Raw genomic sequence first — 24,249 nt, 5'->3', positions numbered from 1 at the left:
GGCATACTTGTGAATGCACTGTGAGAGCAGGGGAAAGCCAGGAGCTGTAAGAATGTCTGCAGTGTACAGTTGGTGACATTAGCTTTGGATACATTTTTTCAGTAAGAATTACCTAGGAGCCAGTTTTTGACTTTTTATCTTTTCTTGGATTTGGACATTTTACTTATCCCTTATATGATTTGTTCTATAAGAGAGCTGTCCTTGGAAACATCACTAGTATCACTCTGGGGTTTCTCCTCTTATATTGAAACTGAACAACCTTAAGAAAAAAAAATAACAGAACAGAGATCTGCGATGTGGCATTTTTTCCTCTTATTTATTGCAAAAACATTAGTGAATCCCCCCTCCAAGAAAAGAGAAAATAACATATCTAGTACCCTGTCTACTTCTTAGAGGAGATCTCAGAATTTCATCAATCAACTTTTCATTTTATATGTGTATATTAAGTGTCTGCCATATATAAGAAATTTCAAAACAACTGATTTCATTTGACCTCTATTTAGAAATCAGGCAACATGACTGTGTTCAGAATGCTATTAGATTCAGATGAAAAAGCAAGAGATAATATTAACAGAAAATAGAAGTCACGTAAGTTAGATATATTTGAAATATTTAATTAAGACTATGGGAGGCAAGGAATAGTTCATTGTGATTGATGAGAAAGAATTTGAAAAGATCTGCCTTCTTAGAGATTGGATTTCTTTTTCAGTATCTCCAAGGTATTTCTGTCTGACCTGAGAAGGATCACATAGCACTTAGGAGCAAAGATGCAAGTGAGAATCCCAGCACTGGAGGCCAAGATGGAAAAGACTTCCACAGCCACCATGGCCTTGCCCTTGGTGCTCTGATATGTGGGCAGGAAGGCTATCCAGACACTGAAGAATACAAGCATGCTGAATGTCAGGAACTTGGCTTCATTGAATGTGTCTGGAAGATTTCTGGCAAAGAAAGCCACTGTGAAGCTGCCCAAGGCCAACATGGCCATGTAGCCCAGGACACAGTAGAAGGTGAGGATGGAGCCCTCATTACACTGAATGATGATGAAGCTAGGCTCAGCATGTACATCCATCTCCAGGAATGGGGGATAAGTCCCAAGCCAGATGCCACAGAGACATATTTGAATTAGAGTACAGATCAAAATGAGAGAAGAAGATGCCGTGGTGCCCAGCCACCTCCTGAGCTTGCTCCCTGGTTTTGTGGCCTTGAAAGCCAGAACCACAGTGATGGTTTTAGCTAAAATGGAGGCAATAGCCACTGTGAACACAACTGCAAATGTGGTTTGTCTCAGGATGCAGGTGGCTGTGGTAGGATGCCCAATGAAGAGCAAGGAGCAAAGGAAGCAGAGGATGAGGGAGCCCAGAAGAGTGTAGCTGAGACTGCGGTTATTGGCTTTGACTATGGGGGTGTCTGTGCTTCACAAAGATTCCAAGGACCAGAGCAGTGAGGAGGGAGAAGCAGAGAGCTGTCCAGACCAGAGTCATCCCAACGGGTTCTTCATAGGCCAGGAAGGTCACAGTCTTGGGGACGCATCGATCTCTCTCCATACTTGGGTACTCATCTTCAGGGCACTGCAGACATTGCTCTGCGTCTGTGAACAAATAAACAAAAAGAACCTCACTATATCGCATACAGATCATAAGTTTTCTCTCTCCAATTATGTACAGTTTCAGTTATTCCACATTCAGCTTAGCCTCATGTTGTACTCCTCCTCAGTTAGAAGGACAAGAATTCTAGAGGGTTAATCAGATCAGCATATTTTAGTATCTTCATATTACTACATGTGGGTAAAATAATGTAGAGAACAAATTGGTTCCATCTCATATGTCTACTAAAGGGAAAGTCATACTGTCTATAATTCATTACTATATTAAACCACTTACAATGGACCCCAAGGGGTCACTTTATAAAAATTCTTATATTTTCAGAATAAAAATGAAATATTGAAACCAATAATTCTGCCATTTGTTTTCCATAGATGAAGGACAAGAAAAATAGTAAATTAGGTGAAAAAAGACTTTTTAATGTGTTTCTTTTAATGCAAGGTCAAAATACAAACCGGAGTTCTTATGGTACATGATTCTGCTCATGCAAATCAAACATTCATTATATAAAGTTATTTCCATAATGATTTTGATTTTCTTAAATCAGAAAATATATAATGCACCTATGACAATAGTTCCCTAGTTTTCACAGTATAGTAAATGAGGATTTCAAACCTATCTCCTTCATGCTTTCTACTCATCAATGTTACAACATTATCATGTCTATTCTATATGCATTACTCCAGCCTCAAGGAATATTACCCTCACAATACCTGTTTCCTTTATATTGTATATACATGCATATTTCATTTATTGTTTTAACTATTAATAAATTCTACAATTATTAACTTTGAGGCTCTTTTATGCTTATGAGATTGGGCCAAAGATTGAAATACAGTGAGATACTAGTGGAAGCTTAGGGAAATAAATCTTTACCTGAGTTATTTAATAAATAGCATGTAATCAAATAGTGAGATAGCTTAGAGATAATTCATTACTCAATAAGAGGAATGTGGCAAATTTATTTATCACTTTGGAAAATTAAAGGAAAAATTCTTTTCTTTCAGTACATTCACGGAACCTGTGCAACGTGAAGAAATTTTACAAATATGTTAGACACTACCGGAAGACCAAATAAATATCTTAAATAATCCAATTTCAGATGAGAAAATGGTAAAGGAATTACTCAAGGAGGGGGCAAGTTTTGCTTCTGATGGATTCCCAAGAGAATTTTATAAGTATTTACCCTTACTACAGTACTGGTACCAGTACTACAGCCACTTTTATCAAGATTTTTCTAAAGGGCATTACCAGATAAATTTTATGAGACAAATAAAGTCCAATATCCAAAGTAGAAAAGCACAAAACACAGATAATATCATTTAATATTATTTTTTAGGTAATGGTGGTTAAGTGACTTGCCCAGGGTCACAGAATTAGTGAGTATCAAGTGTTTGGTCTGAGGCCAAATTTGAACTCTGGTCCTCCTCTGACTTCAGGGCCGGTGCTCTATCCACTGTGCCAACTAACTGACCAATCATTTAATATTATTAATAAATATCTATTCAAAATTTTTAAATAAACTCCTGTCAAATAGTCTGTATTGATTAACCCAGGATACAATTCATCCTCTGCAAATTAGATTCATATTAGAGAAAAAAATAGTTCAACATTAAAAAATGACATTAAATATAAAATATCTAAAACCAAAAAACAATGTCATGACATGTAGAAAAATTCTTTCATAAAATAAAAGAAATATGTATGCTGAAAAGACTACAAAAATAAATGAAATGAGAGAATTTTTATATTATAATATTACAGCTTTAAAAAACATAGTATGCAAAGACATGTATAGGTATCTTTCCAAATAAGTACAGGAATAAAGTTAAGATGATGAATCTCCTTATTAATTGGTATAGTTACAGGAATGGTATTAAAAGCATTAAAATTAGAAACATTAAAACACAAATATAGAAAAAGAAGAGGTAGAACTATCCCTATTTTTTGATGACGATGGTTTACTTAGAAAATCTTAAGGAATTAACAAAGATATTAACTGGGAAAGTTGATAAAACATTAAAGTTGATAGAAAGTTGATAAAAACTACATGATAAACCCATTAAACCTCTACATTTTTCTGTAATGAAAAAAATTGAGAGGTTATAAGAAAAAAGGTAATCCCATTCCACATAATTGCAAAAGTACATAAAATATCAGATTTTCTGGAACTTTTCAAAATCCTTACATTGATTCAATTATGAAAAATTCTTTGAAGAAATAAATAAAAAACTTCAATAACTCAAGAAATAATCTAATCTCTGGCTTGACCATAATAATAAAATAAAAATGAAAATAGAAAACCAAGAATTCCAAAAGGCAGAAGTAACGAGTGACTACAGTACATAAATGGGGAACAGCTAGCAAATAAGACAGGACATTGTGTTCAGGAAAATTTGAAGTGACGTGAAAAACAAAAGTTCAAGCTTTTGAATAAATTGATGTACTAAATAATATATGCTAATTACATAATAAATCAGAAGCAGTCCTTCCAAATTTTGACACTAGACTTCAAACTTACATGGGGAGTGTCAGATTTTTACACAATATTTTGTGGGCCAAGCTCAGTTGAGTCAGGACTCCAAACCCCAGGAAAACAATTTTTCATAAATGCCTCCTAGAGTACTCTGGTTTATCTTTCACCAAGGGATGATTACTTGAAACTACTTCCAGAGGCCAGACTCCCACCCTCAATCCAAATTCATTTTTGCTTAAATAATATTTAGGTTTTTAAGTTTTAGGGTATTAATATTTCCCTTAGGAATGGGGAAGTTTAGGATTAAGTTTTAGTTTAATTTTTTTCCTGCAGAAGTGGGAAAGTGTTCAACTAGGCCATAAGGGTAGGGAAGGATTATGGATTCTAGAAGCAGCAAAATACTGGTGGATCATTCTTGGATAGATTTTTAGTATCTTGAATTGGGTGATATTCTTGATACTTACAGGAATGACCAAAAAGTACAAAGAATGAAAATGATTGAATAAGGTCAGTATCATTTTAACTCAGAAAATATTGTTTTCTTAAGTAAAAGTCACTTCAGGTTAAGATTCTTTTTTTTAAATTTTTTTTTAAATTTTAATATGACTGTTGATATTTGGCTGTCAATGAGCTCTTCACAATGAAATCATTGCATTGGTTTGAGTAAAATAAAAAAATATACATTTTGCTTAAAAATGTTGACAAGCATTTTACACATATTATATCATTTTGGCTTCATAACAATTCTGTGTGGTAAATACAGTATTATTATGCCCATTTTAGAGGTGGAGAAATTGAGGCTTCAGGGTTAAGTGACTTGCTCATCAATACAGCTAGTAAACATTAGAAATTGTATTAATTACCACATCTGCTTGATTACAGGCAGTGAATAAAGAGCTGGCTTCAGAGTTAGGAGAGACTGGATTCAAGTTTAACTTCTGAGAGATATAAGGTAACTAATCCTGGTCAAGTCACTTAATCTTTTTTTTAATATTAAACTTTTATTGATTTATTTATTTTTAGTTTTCAACATTCAGTTCCACAAGATTTGTTAATTCATTTTCTTTTTTATTAATTTATTTATTTTTAGTTTTCAACATTCACTTCCACAAGATTTTGAGTTCCAAATTTTCTCCCTGTCTTATTCCTCCCCCCACCCAAGACAGCATGCATTCTGAATATCCCTTCCCCTAGCCTGCACTCCCTTCTATTACCCCTCCCTTCTCTTAGCCCCTTCTCCTTCTTTTTTCCTGTAGGGTAGGATAGATTTCTGTACTCCACTGCATGTATATCACACACACACACACACACACACACACACACACACACACACACATTTTGTGCAGCTGTTTTCAGAGATACTTCTAGAGTCCTGTAAATTTTCAGTTCTTCCAATACAGTATGATGAAGGGCAAGGTGTTTATTCCTTTCCTGGCCTGTGCTCTGATCTATGAGTGACCACAAGCACTCTTTTCTGCCTTGGAAGTGTGAGGAAGATTCCCTCTCCACAACCACCACAAACTCCACTGCACCAGCACTACTCCTTGCCACAGAACCACCACCCAGCACTGTGACCCAGATCCAAGCACAGATAAAATAAGAGATTTCTTCTTCAGCACCGGTAAAGACATCCTTCCAATCCCCCTCTGAGCAGCCTCTTAATTCTCCCTCTGTCTACAGGCCAAGAGCTCTGGAAGCAGCTGCTTCCTCTGGGCTGCATCAGGACTGAGGGTGAGCTCCTCTCTCACAGTGGTCTGACATACCTTTCCTACTGACCTTCTAAGCTGTCTTTGGGGTTTGTGGGTTGAGAAGGCTGGAAACCACCACAGCTCCCCTTGATTCAATGCCCTGAATAGTGCTCCAGGCTCCCTGAGGCCATGTCTTCACCTGCTTGGCCCACACTGAATTCTCCCAGCCCTGCAAATAGACCTCTCTAATCAACCATCCAGGTTATTTTGGGCTGGAAATTTGTTTCACTCTGTCTTTTTGTGGGTTCTGCTGCTCTAGAATTTGTTTAGTGCCATTTTCACAGGTATTTGGAGGGGTTTGGGGGAGAGCTCAAGTAAGTCACTGCTTTTAACTCTGCCATCTTGGCTCTGCCCCCTAAGATTTAAAAAAAATATATAGTTTCTATTACTTTGGGAGAAGGACTATTGATCTTTAGGAACCCACCTGTCTGGTTGGAAATGTGTCCTTCAGGGCATGGGGTACAATCAAAGCAGCAGATGGGCTGGCCTTCAAGTACTGTCTTCTTGAATCCAGGTTCACACTTTAGACTGCACATGGAAGTTGGAGTCTGTGTTTTCATGATAGAAAGGGAGAAAAATTCACTGTAAGAGTAACTACTGAAAAATAGCTGCATTGAGGCAATAATGATTTTAGATGTCTCTCATAGAAGACATTTTGAGGAAAATATGTGCCATTCTGCAGGGCAAGAATGATCTAATTCTCAAAGGAGACTATCTTGCTGTATTTCCATCTTCCATTCCAGATCATCTTTTCCCCAATGGGCTTGTATAGATTCTCCACTAGGTACAATCAAGTGCCTTGATTTTTTTTAACTGTAATATCTTGCTGCCATATTTATTACCAAAATAGTAGTATGTTTCTAAACAACTCCATTTTTGAACAGAAAATGACAAAATAATTCATTGACTACATAAGGAGGAAATACTTCTTTATTTTTTTTCTCCAAAAAAGTCCTGGTATGTGTGTGTATCTGTGTATCTGTGTCTGTGTGTCTGTGTGTCTGTGTGTCTGTGTGTCTGTGTGTGTCTGTGTTTTCATAAGGTATCCTGAATGTTTCAGAGAATCATGACTTTAGAGATTATACACCACAATGAACTAATTAAGCAGTTCACCTTGATTGTGTCTAAGTAAAAAATCAGATGACTTGATTGTCTGATCTTATTCTTGGGCTGCTTTTGGAGCATCCTCCAGGGACCAGTGTGAGGGGTGGGGTGGGATTTATCAAATCCCACAGAAAAATGAAACTGCAGAGGTACATATGTTTTACATCAGCAGAAGACATAATCACAAGATTTAAAGTAGCAATCTAAAAACCATTGTCCTTATTTGGGACACAAACTGTGGAAAACTTCAATAAATTTTAGCTATAGGATGCCAGATACTGGATAATCTTTGGTGCAATAGGTTAATCTGGAAAAAAAAAATTCTCTACTGTCCACTCCATTGTTATTCTTCAACCCTGAACACTTGATCTGGGATATTTCAAGATTCTCTTGGTGTGAACAATTGAGATCATTATTTAACTTAGATGAAAACAATTTGAAAGTAGGACTGAAAAAAGGAAATTAGAGCTATGTCTTACAGCAAAAAAAGAAGAGTAAGTGGATGTTAGCACTCTGTCACAATCATTTCAAGTGTCTGTTGTGAACATCCTGGTACCAATGAAGAAATAGCATTGTCCAGGAAGCTAAACAGGCCAAGTGATGAAACTCAATCACTGACCCCTTACCTGAGAGAAATCTTCTGGCCAATCTATATCTTCTTCATTAATGCTGAACTCCTGATCATGAGGAGTCACTTCACCCACTTTCACAAGTACCTCAGTGCGGAAAGAGAAGTATTTATAATTCAGGATATCATATGTCTCAGCAGTCGTCTTGTCTCCATCCCCACATGACTCATCACTGGCACTATTGACAGGACTGGTGGACTTCAGGAAGTGGTGGAGCTACAGGAAAGGACAGGAATTTGTTAATCCATGGGGAAAGAAGGAGTAATGTCTATATCTCAGACTTGAATATCAATGCAAAATAGGCTCTGAATTTGGAGCTTCCAAGAGTTATCATCATTTCTTTTCTTCAATTTTTTCTTCTTAAGGTTCTCTTACAATTCTGCAGCCTTTTTCTCCTTTTCCATAGCAAGGAATGGACAACAGAAGAATAACAAAGCCAGTAAACAATTATGTATAATAGATATTGAACTTATCACAAAAACCATTTCATCTTCCTTTCACCAAATCAGGAATTTCTTCCAAATATAGTTGATATTTTGCATTCCAAGGTCTTTTGTAAAACCTGTGGTCACAAAGAACTCAGAACCTCCTGCAAGGAGAAGCTTGCTATTTATGTCCCATTAGATTGTGAAATCCTCAAAAACTGGGACTTGCTTTTTGTTGCTTCAGAACTTAGCACATTTCTTAGCACATAGTGAGTGCTTAAAAAATGTGTATTGATGGACTTTTATTTGGGGTAATTCATACTCCTTGTGCAAAAATCTCTTTCATTAAAAAAAAATGTGTAATGTAGGAATCTGAAGTAGTTGATAAGGTAATCTTAGGAATAGGGGACAATTTGATATTCATAGTGATACAATTCAAGGTAAAGAAGGAAAAGCAATTACAAATGATTAAGAGACTAAAACATTTGAAAATCACTAATCCAAAATAAATAGAAAGGAGAATAATTTTAATGGAAGAAATTATGAAATAAATTGCATAATGATAAACTGTAAAGAAATGAAACATTAACAAAATTTGAGAAAGATTTGAGAAGCAGAGGTTTCAATAAAAACTCAAAAATTATTTGGGATACACAGGGTCTAGATGTCATCATGAATGGAACATATTCAAGAAAATTTCCCAAAGAGATTGAAAATGTAGAACGAGAAGATTGATAAGAGAAATGAAGTCTACATTCTTCTCAATGAGAAATGAGGTAAGATTTCATTTGTTCATGGGAAAAAGAATCTAATAGGCCAGAATTAAATGTCTGGTAGTTGATTGTTGAAACTGGGACAACTTTTCATGACCAAATGGACAGTAGCATGCCTGGCCCTTCGATTGCTCACTATATCTCAAAATCTGTCCACCTTAATGTTCGTGGTTTCCATGACACTATCTATCCATGTCATCTTCTGCCATTGTCTCTTCTATTTACTTTCAATCTTGTCCAATGTCAGGGTCTTTTCCAATGCATCTCATCTTCTCATTTTGGAATCACAGTATTTAAGCTTCAGCATTAGGATTTGACCTTCCAGTGAACGGTCTGAATTAATTTATTTAAATATTGACTGATTTGATCTCCTTGCTGTCCAAGAGACTCTCAGAAGTCTTCTTCAGCACCATAATTGAAAAGGATCAATTGTGCAGCTCTCAGATTTGCTTACAATCCAAACTCACAACCATACATTGCTGCTGAAAAGAACATAACTTGAAATTTGGAAGAAGAGGGGCAGAGCCAAGATGGAGGAGTAAAATCAGTGACTTGCTTGAGCTGTCCCCCAAACCCATCCAAATACCTACAAAAATGGCTCTAAAGAAATTCTAAAGCAGCAGAACCCACAAAAAGACAGAGTGAAACAAATTTACAGCCCAAGACAGCCTGGATTGTTGATCGTAAAGCTATATCATGTGGGTCAGGGAGAGGAGCCCAGTTTGGCATGGGCACACAGGTAAGGCAGGCTTCAGCAAATGAGGAGCAGGCCTCAGAGGACTGAATTGCAGGCAGCTGTGCTGGTTTCCAGACTTCTCAATCCATGAATGCCAAAGACAATTTAGAAGGTCAGTGGGAAAAGGCTATGTCTGTGGTGAGAGAGAATACGGTCCCAGCCGCAGTCCCTCAGCTTGGCTCTGTGGTGGCATTTGCTTCTGGAACTTCCTGCCCAAAGACTGAGGGGGAATTGAATGGCTGATCAGCAGAGCATTGCAGGGATCTCTCTGCTGGTGCAGGATTCTCATGCTTTAACTGTGCTTGGATCTGCGTCACAGTTCTGGGTGGTGGTCCTGGGGCAAGGAAGAATGCTGATGTGACAGAGCTTGTAATGACTATGGAGAGAGAATCCTCCTCACAGTTCCAAGGCAGAAAAGAGTGCTTGGGGTCATTCATAGACCACAGCACAGTCCAGGAAAGGAGTAAACACCTCATCCTTGATCATACCACCTTGGAAGAAGTGAAAATTTACAGGTCCCTATAAGTATCTCTGAAAACAGCGGCACAAAACCCCGAAGCTTGGAACAGTACATTCTCCATACTGGAATCAGACTCCCACCTTAACAAAGAGTTTATAACTCAAGTAATTGTCTGGGATCATGAGCAAGCAGCACAAAAATGGTCAGATCATAGAATTTTACTTTAGTAACAAAGAAGATCAAAACATACAACCAGGAGAAGACAACAAAGTCAAAATTTCTACATCCAAAGCCTCCAAGAAAAATATGAATTCATCCCAGGCCATGGAAGAATTCAAAAATAATTTTGAGAAGCAAGTAAGAGAGGTAGAGGAAACACTGAGGGTGATTCAAGAAAATCATGAAAAACAAGTCAACATCTTGCTAAAGGAGACCCAAAAAATAATGAAGAAAATAACACCTTAAAAAATAGCCTAACCCAAATGGCAAAAGAGGTCCAAAAAGCCAATGAGGAGAAGAATGCCCTAAAAAGCAAACTTGGCCAAATGGAAAAGGAAGTCCAAAAGTTTACTGGAGAAAATACTTCCTTAAAAATTAGAATAGAGCAATTGGAAGCTAGTGATTTTGTGAGAAATCAAGACACTGTAAAACAAATCCAAAAGAATGAAAAATTTGAAAACAATGTGAAATATCTCATTGGAAAAACAACTGACCTGGAAAATAGATCCAGGAGAGAAAACTTAAAAATTATTGGACTATCTGAAAGTCATGATCAAAAAAAGAACCTAGACATCATCTTTCAAGAAATGATCAAGGAAAATTGCCCTGATATTTTAGAACTGGAGGGCAAAATAGAAATTGAAAGAATCCACTGATCACCTCTTGAAGGAGATACCCAAAGGAAAACTCCTAGTAATACTGTAGCCAAATTCCAGAGTTCCCAGGTCAAGGAGAAAATATTGCAAGCTGCCAGAAAGAAACAATTCAAGTATTGTGGAAACTCAATAAGAGTAATACAAGATTTAGCAACTTCTCCATTAAAGGACCAGAGGGCATGGAGTATGATATTCCAGAGGGCAAAGGAGATAGGATTACAACCAAGAATCACCTACCCAGCAAAACTGAGTATAATTCAGGGGAAAAAATGGTCTTTCAGCGAAATAGGGGAGTTTCAAGCATTCTTAACCCAAAGACTAGAGTTGAATAGAAAATTTGACTTTCAAACACAAGACTCAAGTGGAACATGGAGAGGTAAACAGGAAAAAAATATCATGAGACTTATCAAGGTTGAACTGTTTACATTCCTGCATGGAAAGATAATATTTATAACTTGTGTGACTTTTGTCAGTATTAGGGTAGTTGGAGGGTCAAAATTGTATGTATGTAGATAGATAGATAGATAGAGGGCAAAGGATGAGTTGAAGATGAAGGGGTGTTATTAGGGAGAATAAAATTAAGGGGTGAGAGAGGATTATGCTGGCAGAAGGAGAAAGGGAGAAGTAAAATGGGGTAAATTATCTCACATGAAACAGACAAGAAAAGGCTTTTACATTGGAGCGGAAACAGGGGAAGGTGAGAGAGAAGGAGTGAATCTTATTCTCATTGGATTTGACTTAAGGAAGGAATAACATACACACTCAATTGGGTGTGGAAATCTATCTTACCCTACAGGAAAATGGGGGACGAAGGGGATTAAGAGAGCAGAGGGATAATAAAAGGGAGGGCAGAGTGGGAGAGGGGGTAATCAGAAGCAAACACTTCTGAGGAAGGACAGGGTCAAAAGAGAGAACAGAATAAGTGGGGGGGCAGGATAGGATGAAGATAAATATACTTAATTTTTTACAACATGACTACCATGGAAGTGTTTTGCATGAGTACACATGTATGACCTGTATCTAGTTGTTTGCCTTTTCAACGAGGGTGGGTGGGGAGGGAGGAAGGGAGAAAATTTGGAACCCAAAGTTTTAAAAACACATGTTAAAAATTGTTTTCACGTGCAATTGGGAAATAAGAAATGCAGGAAATGGGGTATATACATCTATCATGCCCTACAGGAAAATACATGGGAAAGGGGATAAGAGAAGGGAGGGGTGAGATAAAAGGCAGGGCAGATTAGGGGAAGGGGTATACAGAATGCAACCCATCTTGGTTTGGGTGGAGGGATGAGATGGGGAAAAAATATGTAACTCAAAATCTTGTGGAATTGAATGTTGAAAACTAAAAATAAATTTTAAAAAATGAAGGACAAAAAAATATAAAAGAACATAGCTTTGACTATACAGAGCTTTGTCAGCAAACTGTAATTCAGATAATCATCACATATATTACTGTGGGCAAGAATCTCTTAGAAGAAATAGAGAAGCTTTTATTGTAAATAAAAGGGTGAGAAAAGCATTGTTAAGATATCATCTCAAAATAACAGGAAGGTATTTATTGGAATCTTAGGCAGACCTCAACCTCATAATAATAAAAGTTGATGCTACAACTATTGATGGAAAAGAGGACAAAGTTTATCAGATCAATGGAGACTTGCAACATCTACAAATAATGCAAAAGAGGTATCACATTCCTCACAGGGGATAGGAAAGCTAAAGTAGGAAAACAAAAGAGAATTAGAATAATAGGCAAGCTTGGCATTGTAGTTCAAAATGAAGAAGAAATACATATGAGAAAGCCAACTTATGTCAAATAAATTTTCTAATCCAGAAGAGTAAATAGGAAAAGCAAATGAAATATAATATAGGAAAAATTAAATGGTAGCTTTCAGTTTCACATTTCCTAGCTAGCCAAACTATTGATGTAAGTGTATTTGGGCACTCTCATGTGGTATATGTATGTACACATCTATACAAAATATATAAACCTTGAGAATTCCAGAAAATTCCAGAAAATAAGGCTAAACTTCCAAAAACACGGCCATTACTGAGACGACATGCCCTAAACTTTCTTCAAGGTGGACAATCAAAGAATCAGCAAGTCATTTGAAGGGGGAAATTATTGTTTCTTTTAAGGTGTCAGAGAAATGTAAAGAGACAATGAATAAAGAATCAATCAGTACATCTGACAGGAAGGAATAAAAAGAAATTTGAAGAGGAAAGAAGGAAGCATGGCTGGGAATTTGTTGTGCCCAATAAATGTTTATAACAAATAAAGTCAAAGCTAATGAAGAAAATGGGGAAAGTGAGATAGCAGACAATCCTGAAATCTCCTGTCTAAATAAAAGAAATTCATTTAAATTACCTCATTAAAAATTATTTATCATGTAGACCCAGAAGGGCAAAGAAGAGGCAGCAACCCAGTTGTATTTTCTCAATATTCTCCTCCAAACATGCATCAAATCAAATTCCACAAAATTTGTGGAGCATAATAGCCAGTAAAAGGTCATGATGAGGCATTTCCTCAGCCCAAAACAACTTACAAGTTTGGGAGAGGTTTGTGACACCTTGTTGGGACCTAAACCAGAGGGCGCATAGTAAAAATAAAAGTAGTGGGTATTAGAGGTAGCTGCAGCAGCAGCTACAGCAGCCTCAGGAACTCAGCCCACAGACTTTCCATGACAGAAAGGAGCACTAGCCCTTGAAGTTGTAAAGGAGCCAGGGACCCAGTTAAAGTGTCAAGGCAGAAGCTAGTGTTTCTGCCTTCACTTTAGGAGTACCAATAACATGTAGGTACCCAGAACTACCTCTTAAAAGAATTGCATAAAAAGGCATGACGCTTGAGACATTGGCCTCCACAGCCATCCACAATCACAGGACAACTTTAAGGTAAAATTCAAAATCAAGAAATAGTCAGGGAAAATGAGACAACAACAAAAAATCATAAAAATCTTTCATGGTGGCAGAAAAGATCAAGACACAAACTCTAAAGAAGACAATAATGTATAAACAACAACAAACAAAGCCTTAAATGAAAACTCAAATTGGGCACAACCATAACAAGAATTCCTAAAAAAGGCTAAAGAAAGAAATGAGTGTTAGAGGAAAACTTGGAAAAGAAATATGTGATACAAAAAAAAAACAACTGGTTGGTAGAAGGGGCACACGATGTAATAAAGGCTATATAACCTTAGAAAACAAAATTAGGAGCAGAACGATGATGACAGAGTAAAACAGGTGATTATTTGATCTAGCCCAAATTCTCCTCATAACAGCATTAAAATAATACCTCAAAAAAAAATTCTGGAATGGCTGAAGCAAAAAAAGGAGTGAGTGAAAAAAATTGTAACACAGGATAACTAAAAAGATCAGCAGGAAAGGTCCATTTCACTAGAGTGAGAATGAAGTGTAGTGCAGAAAATGCCACCCCTCACAAGTCAGCAGCTCTCCCCGAAACATCAATACCCTTGATATACTCTTAAGTTTAATCTGCATTATTAACACTTTTTATTTTACTATCACTTTGTTTCTTAACAACCTTGTTTTTTTTTCTTTCTATACAATCCACAAAACAATAAATCAAGCCTTGATTTATAGCAAAAGAAAAAATGTAGATTAGATGTGTGTCAAGATTAAAAGAAGAATGTGCTATCCTACAGTTAACATTAGTAGTAGTCATCAGTAGTAATATTAATACTTGCATTAGTTGCCTTAGTGGTAGTAGTAATAGTAGTAGTAGTAGTAGTAGTAGTAGTAGTAGTAGTAGTAGTAGTAAAAGAAAAAGTAGAAATAGTGATATTTGTATTATTATCATTATGTAATTGTACACTTTAACATGTATTTTACACTACATAAGTTATATAATTACTTCATATTGTACAAGTAGTAATTGTATTTTTTTAATTATAACTATGGTAAGAATAATTATCCTTTTTTTAGTTAAATAAGCATTGACAAAGTATTTTCTATGTGCTAAATTCTGTGTTAGGTAATTTACAAATATAATTTTCTTTTATCCTCATGAAAAACCTCAGAGTTAGGTACAATTAATGTCATCATAGAACAGTAAAGGAAACTGAGGCAAATGGCGGTTAAGTTACTTGCCCAAAACCACATGGCTATTATGTGTCTGAGGCTAGATTTTAATTGAGGTCTTCCAGTCTAGTACTGTCAATTACCACAATCAAAACAGCCAGTTCACAAAAGTCTGAAGCTTCTCCCTCTGATTTATAAGCACAGGCCCAAAGCCTGAAATGGCTTCAGAAACTATACTCAGGTGACGCTATTCTTGGTCCTTGGGTTGCATTAATCTTTGCTGTGGTCTGACTTTCCTCTGCCAGATCATTTACTAAGCTCATCATCTAACTGAGAAATTGGTTATGGGGATCTCATTATCTAATTCACACTCACACCAAACAACTCCTTATGAAGTGTTTTTTTTCTGTTTCAAAACTTATTCTCAATGGATGTTAAGACGAGTAATGATAATTGGCAGTCACTTTTCTATTGTCAATTATCATTTTTCCATTCAACCAAAGCTATATTCTTATCTATTCTTCAATCATCCTCTTTCAGACTACCTAAATCTGCAAAAAATAAAAGACAAAATAACTTTTTTTTTCTATTAACTTTATTTCCTCAACCTATTCAGATAATTATGATCTTCGGTTCTCTTGGAACTATCCTTACAGGACTATTTCATGTTTTGCCTTGGTATCTGTTACATGTCCTTTCCTCCTTCTCCTGTATATATGATTTCTACATCTGAGCTGGTGGTTAAGTTTTGTTTTTTTTTTTTGTATTTCATCATTGTCCTATACAAGCAAATCCTCTTTTTCTTCCTCATTGGTATCATTTCTTCTTTAGACTACTGAATTACAAGCTTGTAACTTCCTATCTGTCCCAGGATGAACGATCTCACAGAACTTTAAACCACAGAAATGTACTCATTGAGATGTTTGACATATTATCTCTCCAAATCTAGACTGATAATCATACCCAGATGTCCTCTATTGTATTATAAATTTTACTATGCAACGATTACTCCCGATGGGCCCAGTTTTCCAACATTTCCACCACAGCAACTAGTTTCTCCAAGTGTAAAGAATCATATTTAGGATACAGTTGCCAATAACAGATTGCTCTACATTTAAAAAAAAAATGAATGCATCATTGAAGCAAGTGGACCCATGTACAAATATCACCTCTCCTGCTCAGCTGTAGATATTGATAGAAGTTAAAATCGATCATTAGAAATCACACAAAGCACCTTGACATTTGAAATGTCATGACCCAGGCCAATGTAAAGGCCCTAAATTGGAATAGATTGAAGGAAACTCTCCTCCCACATAAGCTCATACCCAGAAAGATGTATAAAAGGAAAAACACCAACAACTTCACCAAGGTTGCTATATCAGAGATGAAATAAATGTCTATTATCTGAAATACTTTCATTGCTTTCACCAGGGATTTAATGTAATCACAAATGAATAAAAAGAAAAAAAAATTAGAGAATAAGAGGTGATACTGAGGTCTCAGGTCATTTCTGCTTCACATATAGAACACATAACTAACAATTGAATGTTGCAAGTACTCTCTTCTAAGTCCAAGAGTGGAAGAGAAATGTTACCTTCCAAGAAAGATCTGAGTTTTTTCTGAGTTCTTGTGTCTCTTTTGCCCCAGACTGGAGCATTTGATGGAGAGCATAGGTCACTAAATATACCGCATTGTAAACATTAAAACTCAGTTCCATAATGAGCTTGTTAAAATTTTTAAAAGGTAAATTTTTCCAGGAAACACCTTCTGGGCACAAAGTATCTGACATTTCTAATTGACTTTTTGCTGAAGCTCTGCACATAGAGAATGACTCAAAGAAACTCTTTAGGAAAATGTCCTCAGAGTTCACACTGGGATTCAGGCTTCTTACAAAATCTGTGAAACCAAGAATCTCCATCTGGGAATGAGAAAATAGTATTGTACCATGAAAATAGGTAAGCATTTCCAAATTGCTATCAAAAGAAAAATCCCAAGAAGTGGTTGAAACCAACATTTTCCCATAAAGTACATAAGCCATGAATGCATTTGCAAGATCTTGAAGGGAGTCTGTATCTCCATAGATGAAAATCACATTTGATGATGATGCAATGATCTTAGAAGAGAGTTTGTAATAGTCTTCACCATTAAAGACTGGGGGCACGCTTTCCTTTAAGGCCACACACAGACCATTCCTGTCCATCTCCTCTTTCAGATCCCTGAAGAAATTTTCCCCTCGTGTGTTATCTGAAAGAACCAGTCCCACCCAAGTCCAGTCAAAATGGAGCATCAGTTGGATGAATGCTAGGTGAAGAGTGGATTCCCTGTTGCCCATCTGATAGACATATGGATACTGGATCTTATCAGTCAGGAGAAGATCAAATAAGCCATAGGTGATCTAAATGAAAAAAAGAAAGAAGACTGGAATGGTGATTTAAGTTCTTTCAGAATTTATCCTTTATATTTGTATAACAAGCAACTATCAGTGGCTTACACAGAGTAGATAATGGATGAATGCTTGTTAATTTTATTTTATAGTTTAAGATCACAAATTTACACTATTATGGAATGTAACAATGTAAAGGAAATTCTAAAACTGTACTTGATCAAGAATCCTTTCTTCAATGTCTCCATCAATCAAGTACAATGTCTCTGCTTGAAATAATTCAATGAAGGAAAACTCAGTTCCCTCCCAAGATGGCAGAGTAAGTAATAAGTTGTTCTCACTCTACCTTATTGACCTCTAAAAACCCAGACCATATCACCCTAGGAAAAATTCTGGAACAGCAGAGGTAACAGAAAAATGGGATGTAATTTTCTTTTACCACAGGAGTCTTAGGAGATAATGGGTAAAGGTCCCCCTTGCTTTGGTGGAAGAAGAATGCATTCCAGGATTGGAGATATCCCACAAGCAAATAGAAAACCCCACCTCAGCAAACCAGTGAGAGATTCTGATACTCAGGGTTGTGGAGCAGGCAAGAACCAACACCAAGACAAGAACCCCTGCACTCCTTGGCACTGCCAAATGAACTGTGAGACTCCATCTCAGAGAAACACAATGTGTGCCCATGGGCAGGTGTCCCCCACCAGCATAGAACTGAGGAGGCAGATAACCTCCAGCAGCCAAACTTCTACATGTTTCAGAAATAGACAGCAAAACTATTCTAGTGAGGGACTTCAACCTCCCCCTCTCAGAACTATATAAATCTAACAACCAAATAAACAAGAAAGATATTCAGGTGAATAAATTTCTTAGAAAAGTTAGATATAGTAGACATCTAGAGAAAACTGAATGGAGATAGAAAAGAATACACCTTATTCACAGTGGTACATGGCACCTACTCAAAAACTGTCCATGTCCTATGGCACAAAACCTCATGATCCAAAGCAAAAAGGCAGAAATATTAAATGCATCCTTTTCAGACCATGATCTGGGATACAAACTCACTATTTAACATAAACTTCTGGGAAAAGTCAAAAATAGCATAGCAGAAACTAGGCATAGACCAACATCTTACACAGTATACTAAGATAAAATCAAAATAGGTACTTGATTTAGATATAAAGGTTGTTACTACAAGCAAATTAGGGGAGCAAAGAATAATTTACCTGTCAGATTTATGGAGAATGAAGAAGTTATGATGAAATAAAAGAGAGAACATTATGAAATGCAAAATGGATAATTTTGATTACATTAAATTTAAAATTTTTTTACACAAAGACAATGCCTGCAACATTAGAAGGGAAGTAGAAAGTTGGGAAACATTTTTTACAACCAATGTGTCTCATAAAGGTCTAATTTCTAACATATGGAGAGAACTGAGTCAAATTTATAAGGATATAAGTCATTCCCTAATTGATAAATAGTCAAAGGATATGAACAGGCAGTTTTCACATGAAGAAATTAAAACTATCTATAATCATATAAAAAAAAGTTCTACATCACTATTGATTAGAAAAATGCAGATCGAAATTTTGAGGTACCACGTCACACCTATTAAATTGGCTAACATGACAAAACAGGAAAATGATAAATGTTGGAGAAGATGGGAAAATTTGAACATTAATATTTTGTTGGTGGAGCTGTAAACTGATCCAACCTCTCTGAATGGCAGTTTGGAACTATGGCCAAAGGGGTATAAACTCTGCATACCCTTTGACCCAGCAATATCACTTCTAGGGCTGTATCTCAAAGAGATCATAAACACGGAAAAAGGACCCAAAGGTACAAAAACATTTCTGGCAGCTCTTTTATAGTATCCAAGAATTGGAAATTGAGGTGAGGGCCATCAATTGGAGGATGGCTGAACAAGTTGTCATATATGAATGTATGGAATACTTTTGTTCCATAAGAAATGATGAGCTTCCTCCTCAGCATTCAGGCAAACAGGTCAAAGCAGTAACCTGCAGCCCTGGTACTGAGCGTGAATGTGAACCTTCCAGAGCTTCCTCTCCTTGCCTGTTTCCCAGGTGCAGGCAATACAAATCCCCGTTTGAAGCCAAGAAGGTACGGCATGAACATAGACTCATTGATGACATCATAGCCCAAGCTCTGAAATCACAGAGAGACTTTGTCTGGGCCTGTAAGAATTATGATGGTGATGTGCGGTCTGACTCCATTGCTCAAGGCTATAGGTCTCTGGGAATGATGACTAGTGTGCTGATCTGCCCAGACAGCAAGACAGTGGAATCAGAGGCTGCCCATGGTACAGTAACATGTCAGTACCGCATATATCAGAAAGGTCAAGAGACATTCTCCAATCGGATTGCCTCCATTTTCGCCTGGACCTGAGGGTTACCTCACCAAGCTAAACTAGATAACAATGCAGAACTCAATACATCTGCAACAGTTTTGGAAGAAGTTTCTATTGAGACCATCGATTCTGGCTTCATGACCAAGGACTTAGCCGGCTGTATTAAAGTTTTACCCAATGTGCAGCAATCTGACTAACTGAATATATTTGAGTTTATGGACAAACCTGGAGAAAACCTGAAGGCCAAACTAGCTCAGGATAAACTTTAACACCACGTCTCTGCTCAATGAAGAAGCTGCCCCATGGGGTAACTCGTTTCTTTGGTTTACAGTTTTTCTGTATGACGTTCAAGTTTTAAATGAAATCAATTTCATCATTTCTCTAGAGGACAAGTTGTCTTTTCTATGAGTTTACAACCTTTCTTTGTATGGCTCCTCTAGTTCTTTCCAGTTTGCCCACCACGTTTAATGTGACAGGAGACCTTTTTTATATAGCACCCAAGGAATTACTTTCTTTTTTTTTTTCAGCCAAAGACAAAGTTTATTAGAACATCCGTCGTATTGGACAGACTCTTAGTGAGCTAATGGCTAGATTATAAGAATCTGAGCACCTTAATGGAGAGGAGATGAACCTTATATACAGAAAGACTGTGGGAGAAATCTAGGAGTGGCCAAGTAGACTGGGGTGGGGGTCTGTGAGGTAATAGAATTCTAGGGACCCTGGCCAAAGGAGAATAGAACCTAGCTAGGATTAAGGGTGGGAAGTGGCCCAAGGCCATAGGGAGGTAAAACAAGGGAGGACCAGTCTAAATTAAGGGTAAGGGAGATTGGGTGTAACCACAGTTAAAGGCCAGTTGATGGGATTATAGCCTCAGGTAAGTGCCAGAGATTTGGCCCTGTGGGAAAATCCAGGGTTTTTCCTTTTGGGGATCTAGCTCCCATCCTCATCATTCCCCCCTCAAATAAATGGGACCTAAATTATTTTGAGGTAAGGGGCAAAGGTCTTGGATTCTGAAACTACTTTCTGCTGGCAAGGAGCATAGAGTTGTCTTTGCCTCAAGGGGATCCCAAAAAGGAGGTTGACTGGAACCAAGCACAGACTATATCCAGGGAATGATGGGAGGACATTGGCTGGTACCTGCTGTTTGCTACCAACTGTAGGTGAATGGCCTGTAGTCTGGAAGACATAAATCTGACAGAAGAGACTGCAGGGGCCCAGACATGACAGGATAGAACATCTTTAGCTGTGTTTGGATTCAGATAATTCAGTTTTCCAACCGTGCTGTATCAAATCTACCTCAAAGCCAGACTCAGGAAAACTCAGGTGGACAACATTCCTTTTCAAAGGAACATAATGGGGAAACTGAGCCAGGAGGATCCCATCTTAGCCTGAGGCTAAAATTGCCCTCTCAGCTTATCATGATGCTGACATATCACATTCTCTCTGAGAAGCTTGTGGCATTTCTCAGATGGTGGATTATTGATTTCTCAATGAATTATTATTGATGGGGTTGGGATATTGACCCCAGAAAGGAAAAACCCTGGACTTTCCCACATGGCCAAATCTCTGCCATTTGCTGAGGCCATAATTCCATCAATTAGCCTTTCATTGTGGCTATACCTAATCTCCCAATTCTGTTACCCTTAACCTAGTTTAGCCCTCCCTATGGCCCTTGGCCATTCCCCACACTTAATCTTAGCTAGGCTCCATTGTCCAGGTCCTAGGACTTCTGTTCACCCCAGCTTACTGACTACTCCCATTCAGATCTTCCTTAGACTCCCTCCTCCAGTCACCTTAAACTACTTGACCACTCCTAGATTCCTCCCACAGTCTTTTAGTGTATAAGATCCATCTTGCCTTCATTAAGTTACTCAGATTCTTAAAATCTGGCCACTGTTAGATTCTTAGAATCTAGTCAACAGCTCACTAATGTTCTGACACCTTAAGAGTTTGCCCAATATGGCGGATGTTCTAATAACCTTTGTCTTTGACTGAAGGAAGGCTTGGGTCGAATTCTTTTGGGCAGCACACATGTGTTGTGATCTTGGGGTCCCAGGACCCCTAAACCTCATCATTTTGGTGGCCCAAATGGGGAAACTGCCTAACCCCAAGTTCTTCTGCAGCCAATGCTGGAAGGTATTTAACCCCCCCCCCCCCTTTTTGCTTTGCAGTTGGGGTCGCTCTCCAAGCACCAAGGCTTAGAGGTGCTTTTCCAACAGACAGTTACAAGACTGTCTCACACTCAGCCTGGCATTCTCAGGCTCTCAGTCCACTGGGTCAGTTCAAGGTCATGGACATAAGTACACCTTCTGCAGCATAGAGGACAAGGACAGATGCCCTATCTGGAAGTGTGTGCCCAATTCTGCCAATTCTCTTGGTGCTAGGGAATTGGGGTTCCCTGAGACTTACTCCTTTCCCTCTACACCTCTGAATATTCCTTCATGGAGGTTACAGGGAAAAGTTAGAATAGCTAAAAGTATTTTGGCAGATTCTGGAGGTTTTGTGATTGATCACTAAGGAGTTTTGAAACTCCTCCTTACAACCTGGTCACTTCTTTCTCCCACTCCCTTCTCTTGAGTATGTGAACTCCTCTCATAGGAGAAGAGACTGTCACCCTTTACCTCTCACCTTTGATTTCACCTTCCCCCACCTGAGAAAGGAGGAGCAGCAGCTATAGCATAGGCCCCCTGGCAATGGCCTTGGGCCCTAGGGTAACCTTTGCCTGAAAGCATCACTCAGGTTCAGCACATCCTACTAAAGGTAAAGAGGCTAGCCTCTGAACTTGGGTAAGCAAACTCTTTTAAAGTTGTAGTTTTAACTGTTCATGACAAGATGTTGATTCTCTGTGTAAAGTAATTTGGAAATACATTTAACAAAATTGATTGGTAATTGGTTGGTTTCATATTTCAAATTGGTGAACTTTTTGTATCAGTTACATCAAGTAACCTTTCATAATTTGGTTGCTGCTAAAATAATGTGGCTATCATTGGTTATTGTGTTAATGTGTAAGCTTGCCAAAAAACTTGTTTGGTCTTTGTCTTGCTAAGAATTTACAATTATATAGGAATAATCTCTAACAGTTGGCTTTTTATACCAAGACAAATTTAAATTTCAGATGTAAATCCTGAAAATTTTTTTTCCTAAACTGTGATTAGTGAAACTTGACTGTTTGAGGTAAAAGCTCATAGGATTTTATTTTGAGTTATCTGAAGGATTATAATAATCCATTGATAATCAGTGATCCACCATCTGAGAGAAATGCCACAAGCTGCTCAGAGAATGTGATACTCATGGGAAGTCAGAATCAGGAAAAGCTGAGAGGACAATTTTAACCTTAGTCTAAGATGGGATCCTCCTGGCTCAGTTTCCTCATTATGTTTCTTTGAAAAGGAATGTTACCCACCTGGCTATTCTTGAGTCTGGCTACGAGGTGGATTTGATACTGCATGGTTGGAAAATGGAATTATCTGAATCCAAACAGAGCTACGGATGTTTTATCTTCTCATATCTGGGCCCTGCAGTCTTTTCTGTCAGATTTGTGTCTTCCAGACTACAGGCCATTCACCTACAGTTGGTAGCAAAGAGTGGGTACCAGCCAATATACCCCCATCATTCCCTGGATGCAGCCTGTGCTCAGATCCAGTCAACCTCCTCTTTGAGACCCCCTTGAGGCAGGGACAGCTCTATACTCCTTGCCAGAAGGAAACAGTTTTAGAAGCCCAGACCTTCACCCTTTACATCAAAAGAATTTGTGTCCCATTTGTTTGATGGGGGAATGATGGTGTTGGAATCTGGACCCCAGAAAGGGAAAAACCCTGAACTTTCCCACATGGCCAAATCTCTGGCATTTGCCTGAGGCCATAATTCTATCAATTAGCCTTTCATTGTTACTACACCCAATCTCCCAATTCTGTTACCCTTGACCTAGCCTAGCCCTCCCTATGGCCCTCGGCCATTTCCCACACTTAATCCTAGCTAGGCTTCATTTTCCAGGTCCCAGGAGTTCTGTTCATTCCAGCTTACTGGCCATTACCATTCAAATCTTCCTTAGACCCCTTCCTCCCCCAAACTACTTGGCCACTCCTCGATCCCTCCCACAGTCTTTCTGTATATAAGGTCCATCTTGTCTTCTTTAAGATGCTCAGATTCTTAAAATCTAGCCAATAGCTCACTAATGTTCAGACTCCTTAAGAGTCTGCCCAATATGGTGGATGTTCTAATAAACTTTTTCTTTGGCTGAAAGAAGGCTTGGGTCAAATTCTTTTGGACAGGACCCATATGTTGTGATCTCAGTGTCTGAACCTCAACATTATGATTCATTAGACAACTCAAAATAAAATTCTGAGCTTTTTTACCTTAAACAGCAAGTTTCACTAATCACAGCTCAAAAAAACTTTTCTAGAATTTATATCTCAAACTTAAATTTGTCCTAGTGTAAAAAGTCAATCATTAGAGATTTCTATGCACTTGCAAATTCTCAGCAAGCCATAACTCAAACAAGGTTTTTGGCTAGTTTGCACATTAAAACAATAACCAACTATAGCCAAATTATTTTAATGGTAACCAAATTATGAAAATTTGCTTGACATAACTGATACAAAAAGTTCACCAATTTGAAACTTGAAACAAACCCATT

At 37.7% G+C, this 24,249-nt stretch overlaps 1 protein-coding gene across 1 annotated transcript in view; it reads right to left on the bottom strand.

Moving 5' to 3' along the window:
• Nucleotides 1–685: 685 nt before the first annotated feature.
• LOC114029963 (vomeronasal type-2 receptor 26-like) overlaps nt 686–24,249 on the bottom strand; it is a 46,124-nt gene continuing 22,560 nt past the window's right edge. The window contains 5 exon segments of the mRNA XM_027844609.1: nt 686–1,409; nt 1,411–1,588; nt 6,250–6,373; nt 7,556–7,774; nt 16,457–17,257. Coding sequence (XP_027700410.1) covers nt 686–1,409; nt 1,411–1,588; nt 6,250–6,373; nt 7,556–7,774; nt 16,457–17,257 — 2,046 coding nt within the window.

The sequence above is a fragment of the Vombatus ursinus genome, unplaced genomic scaffold (assembly GCF_900497805.2).
Source record: "Vombatus ursinus unplaced genomic scaffold, bare-nosed wombat genome assembly UNPS02014943.1, whole genome shotgun sequence".
Lineage (NCBI taxonomy): Eukaryota > Metazoa > Chordata > Mammalia > Diprotodontia > Vombatidae > Vombatus > Vombatus ursinus.
This window is presented reverse-complemented; position numbering and strand designations above follow the sequence as displayed.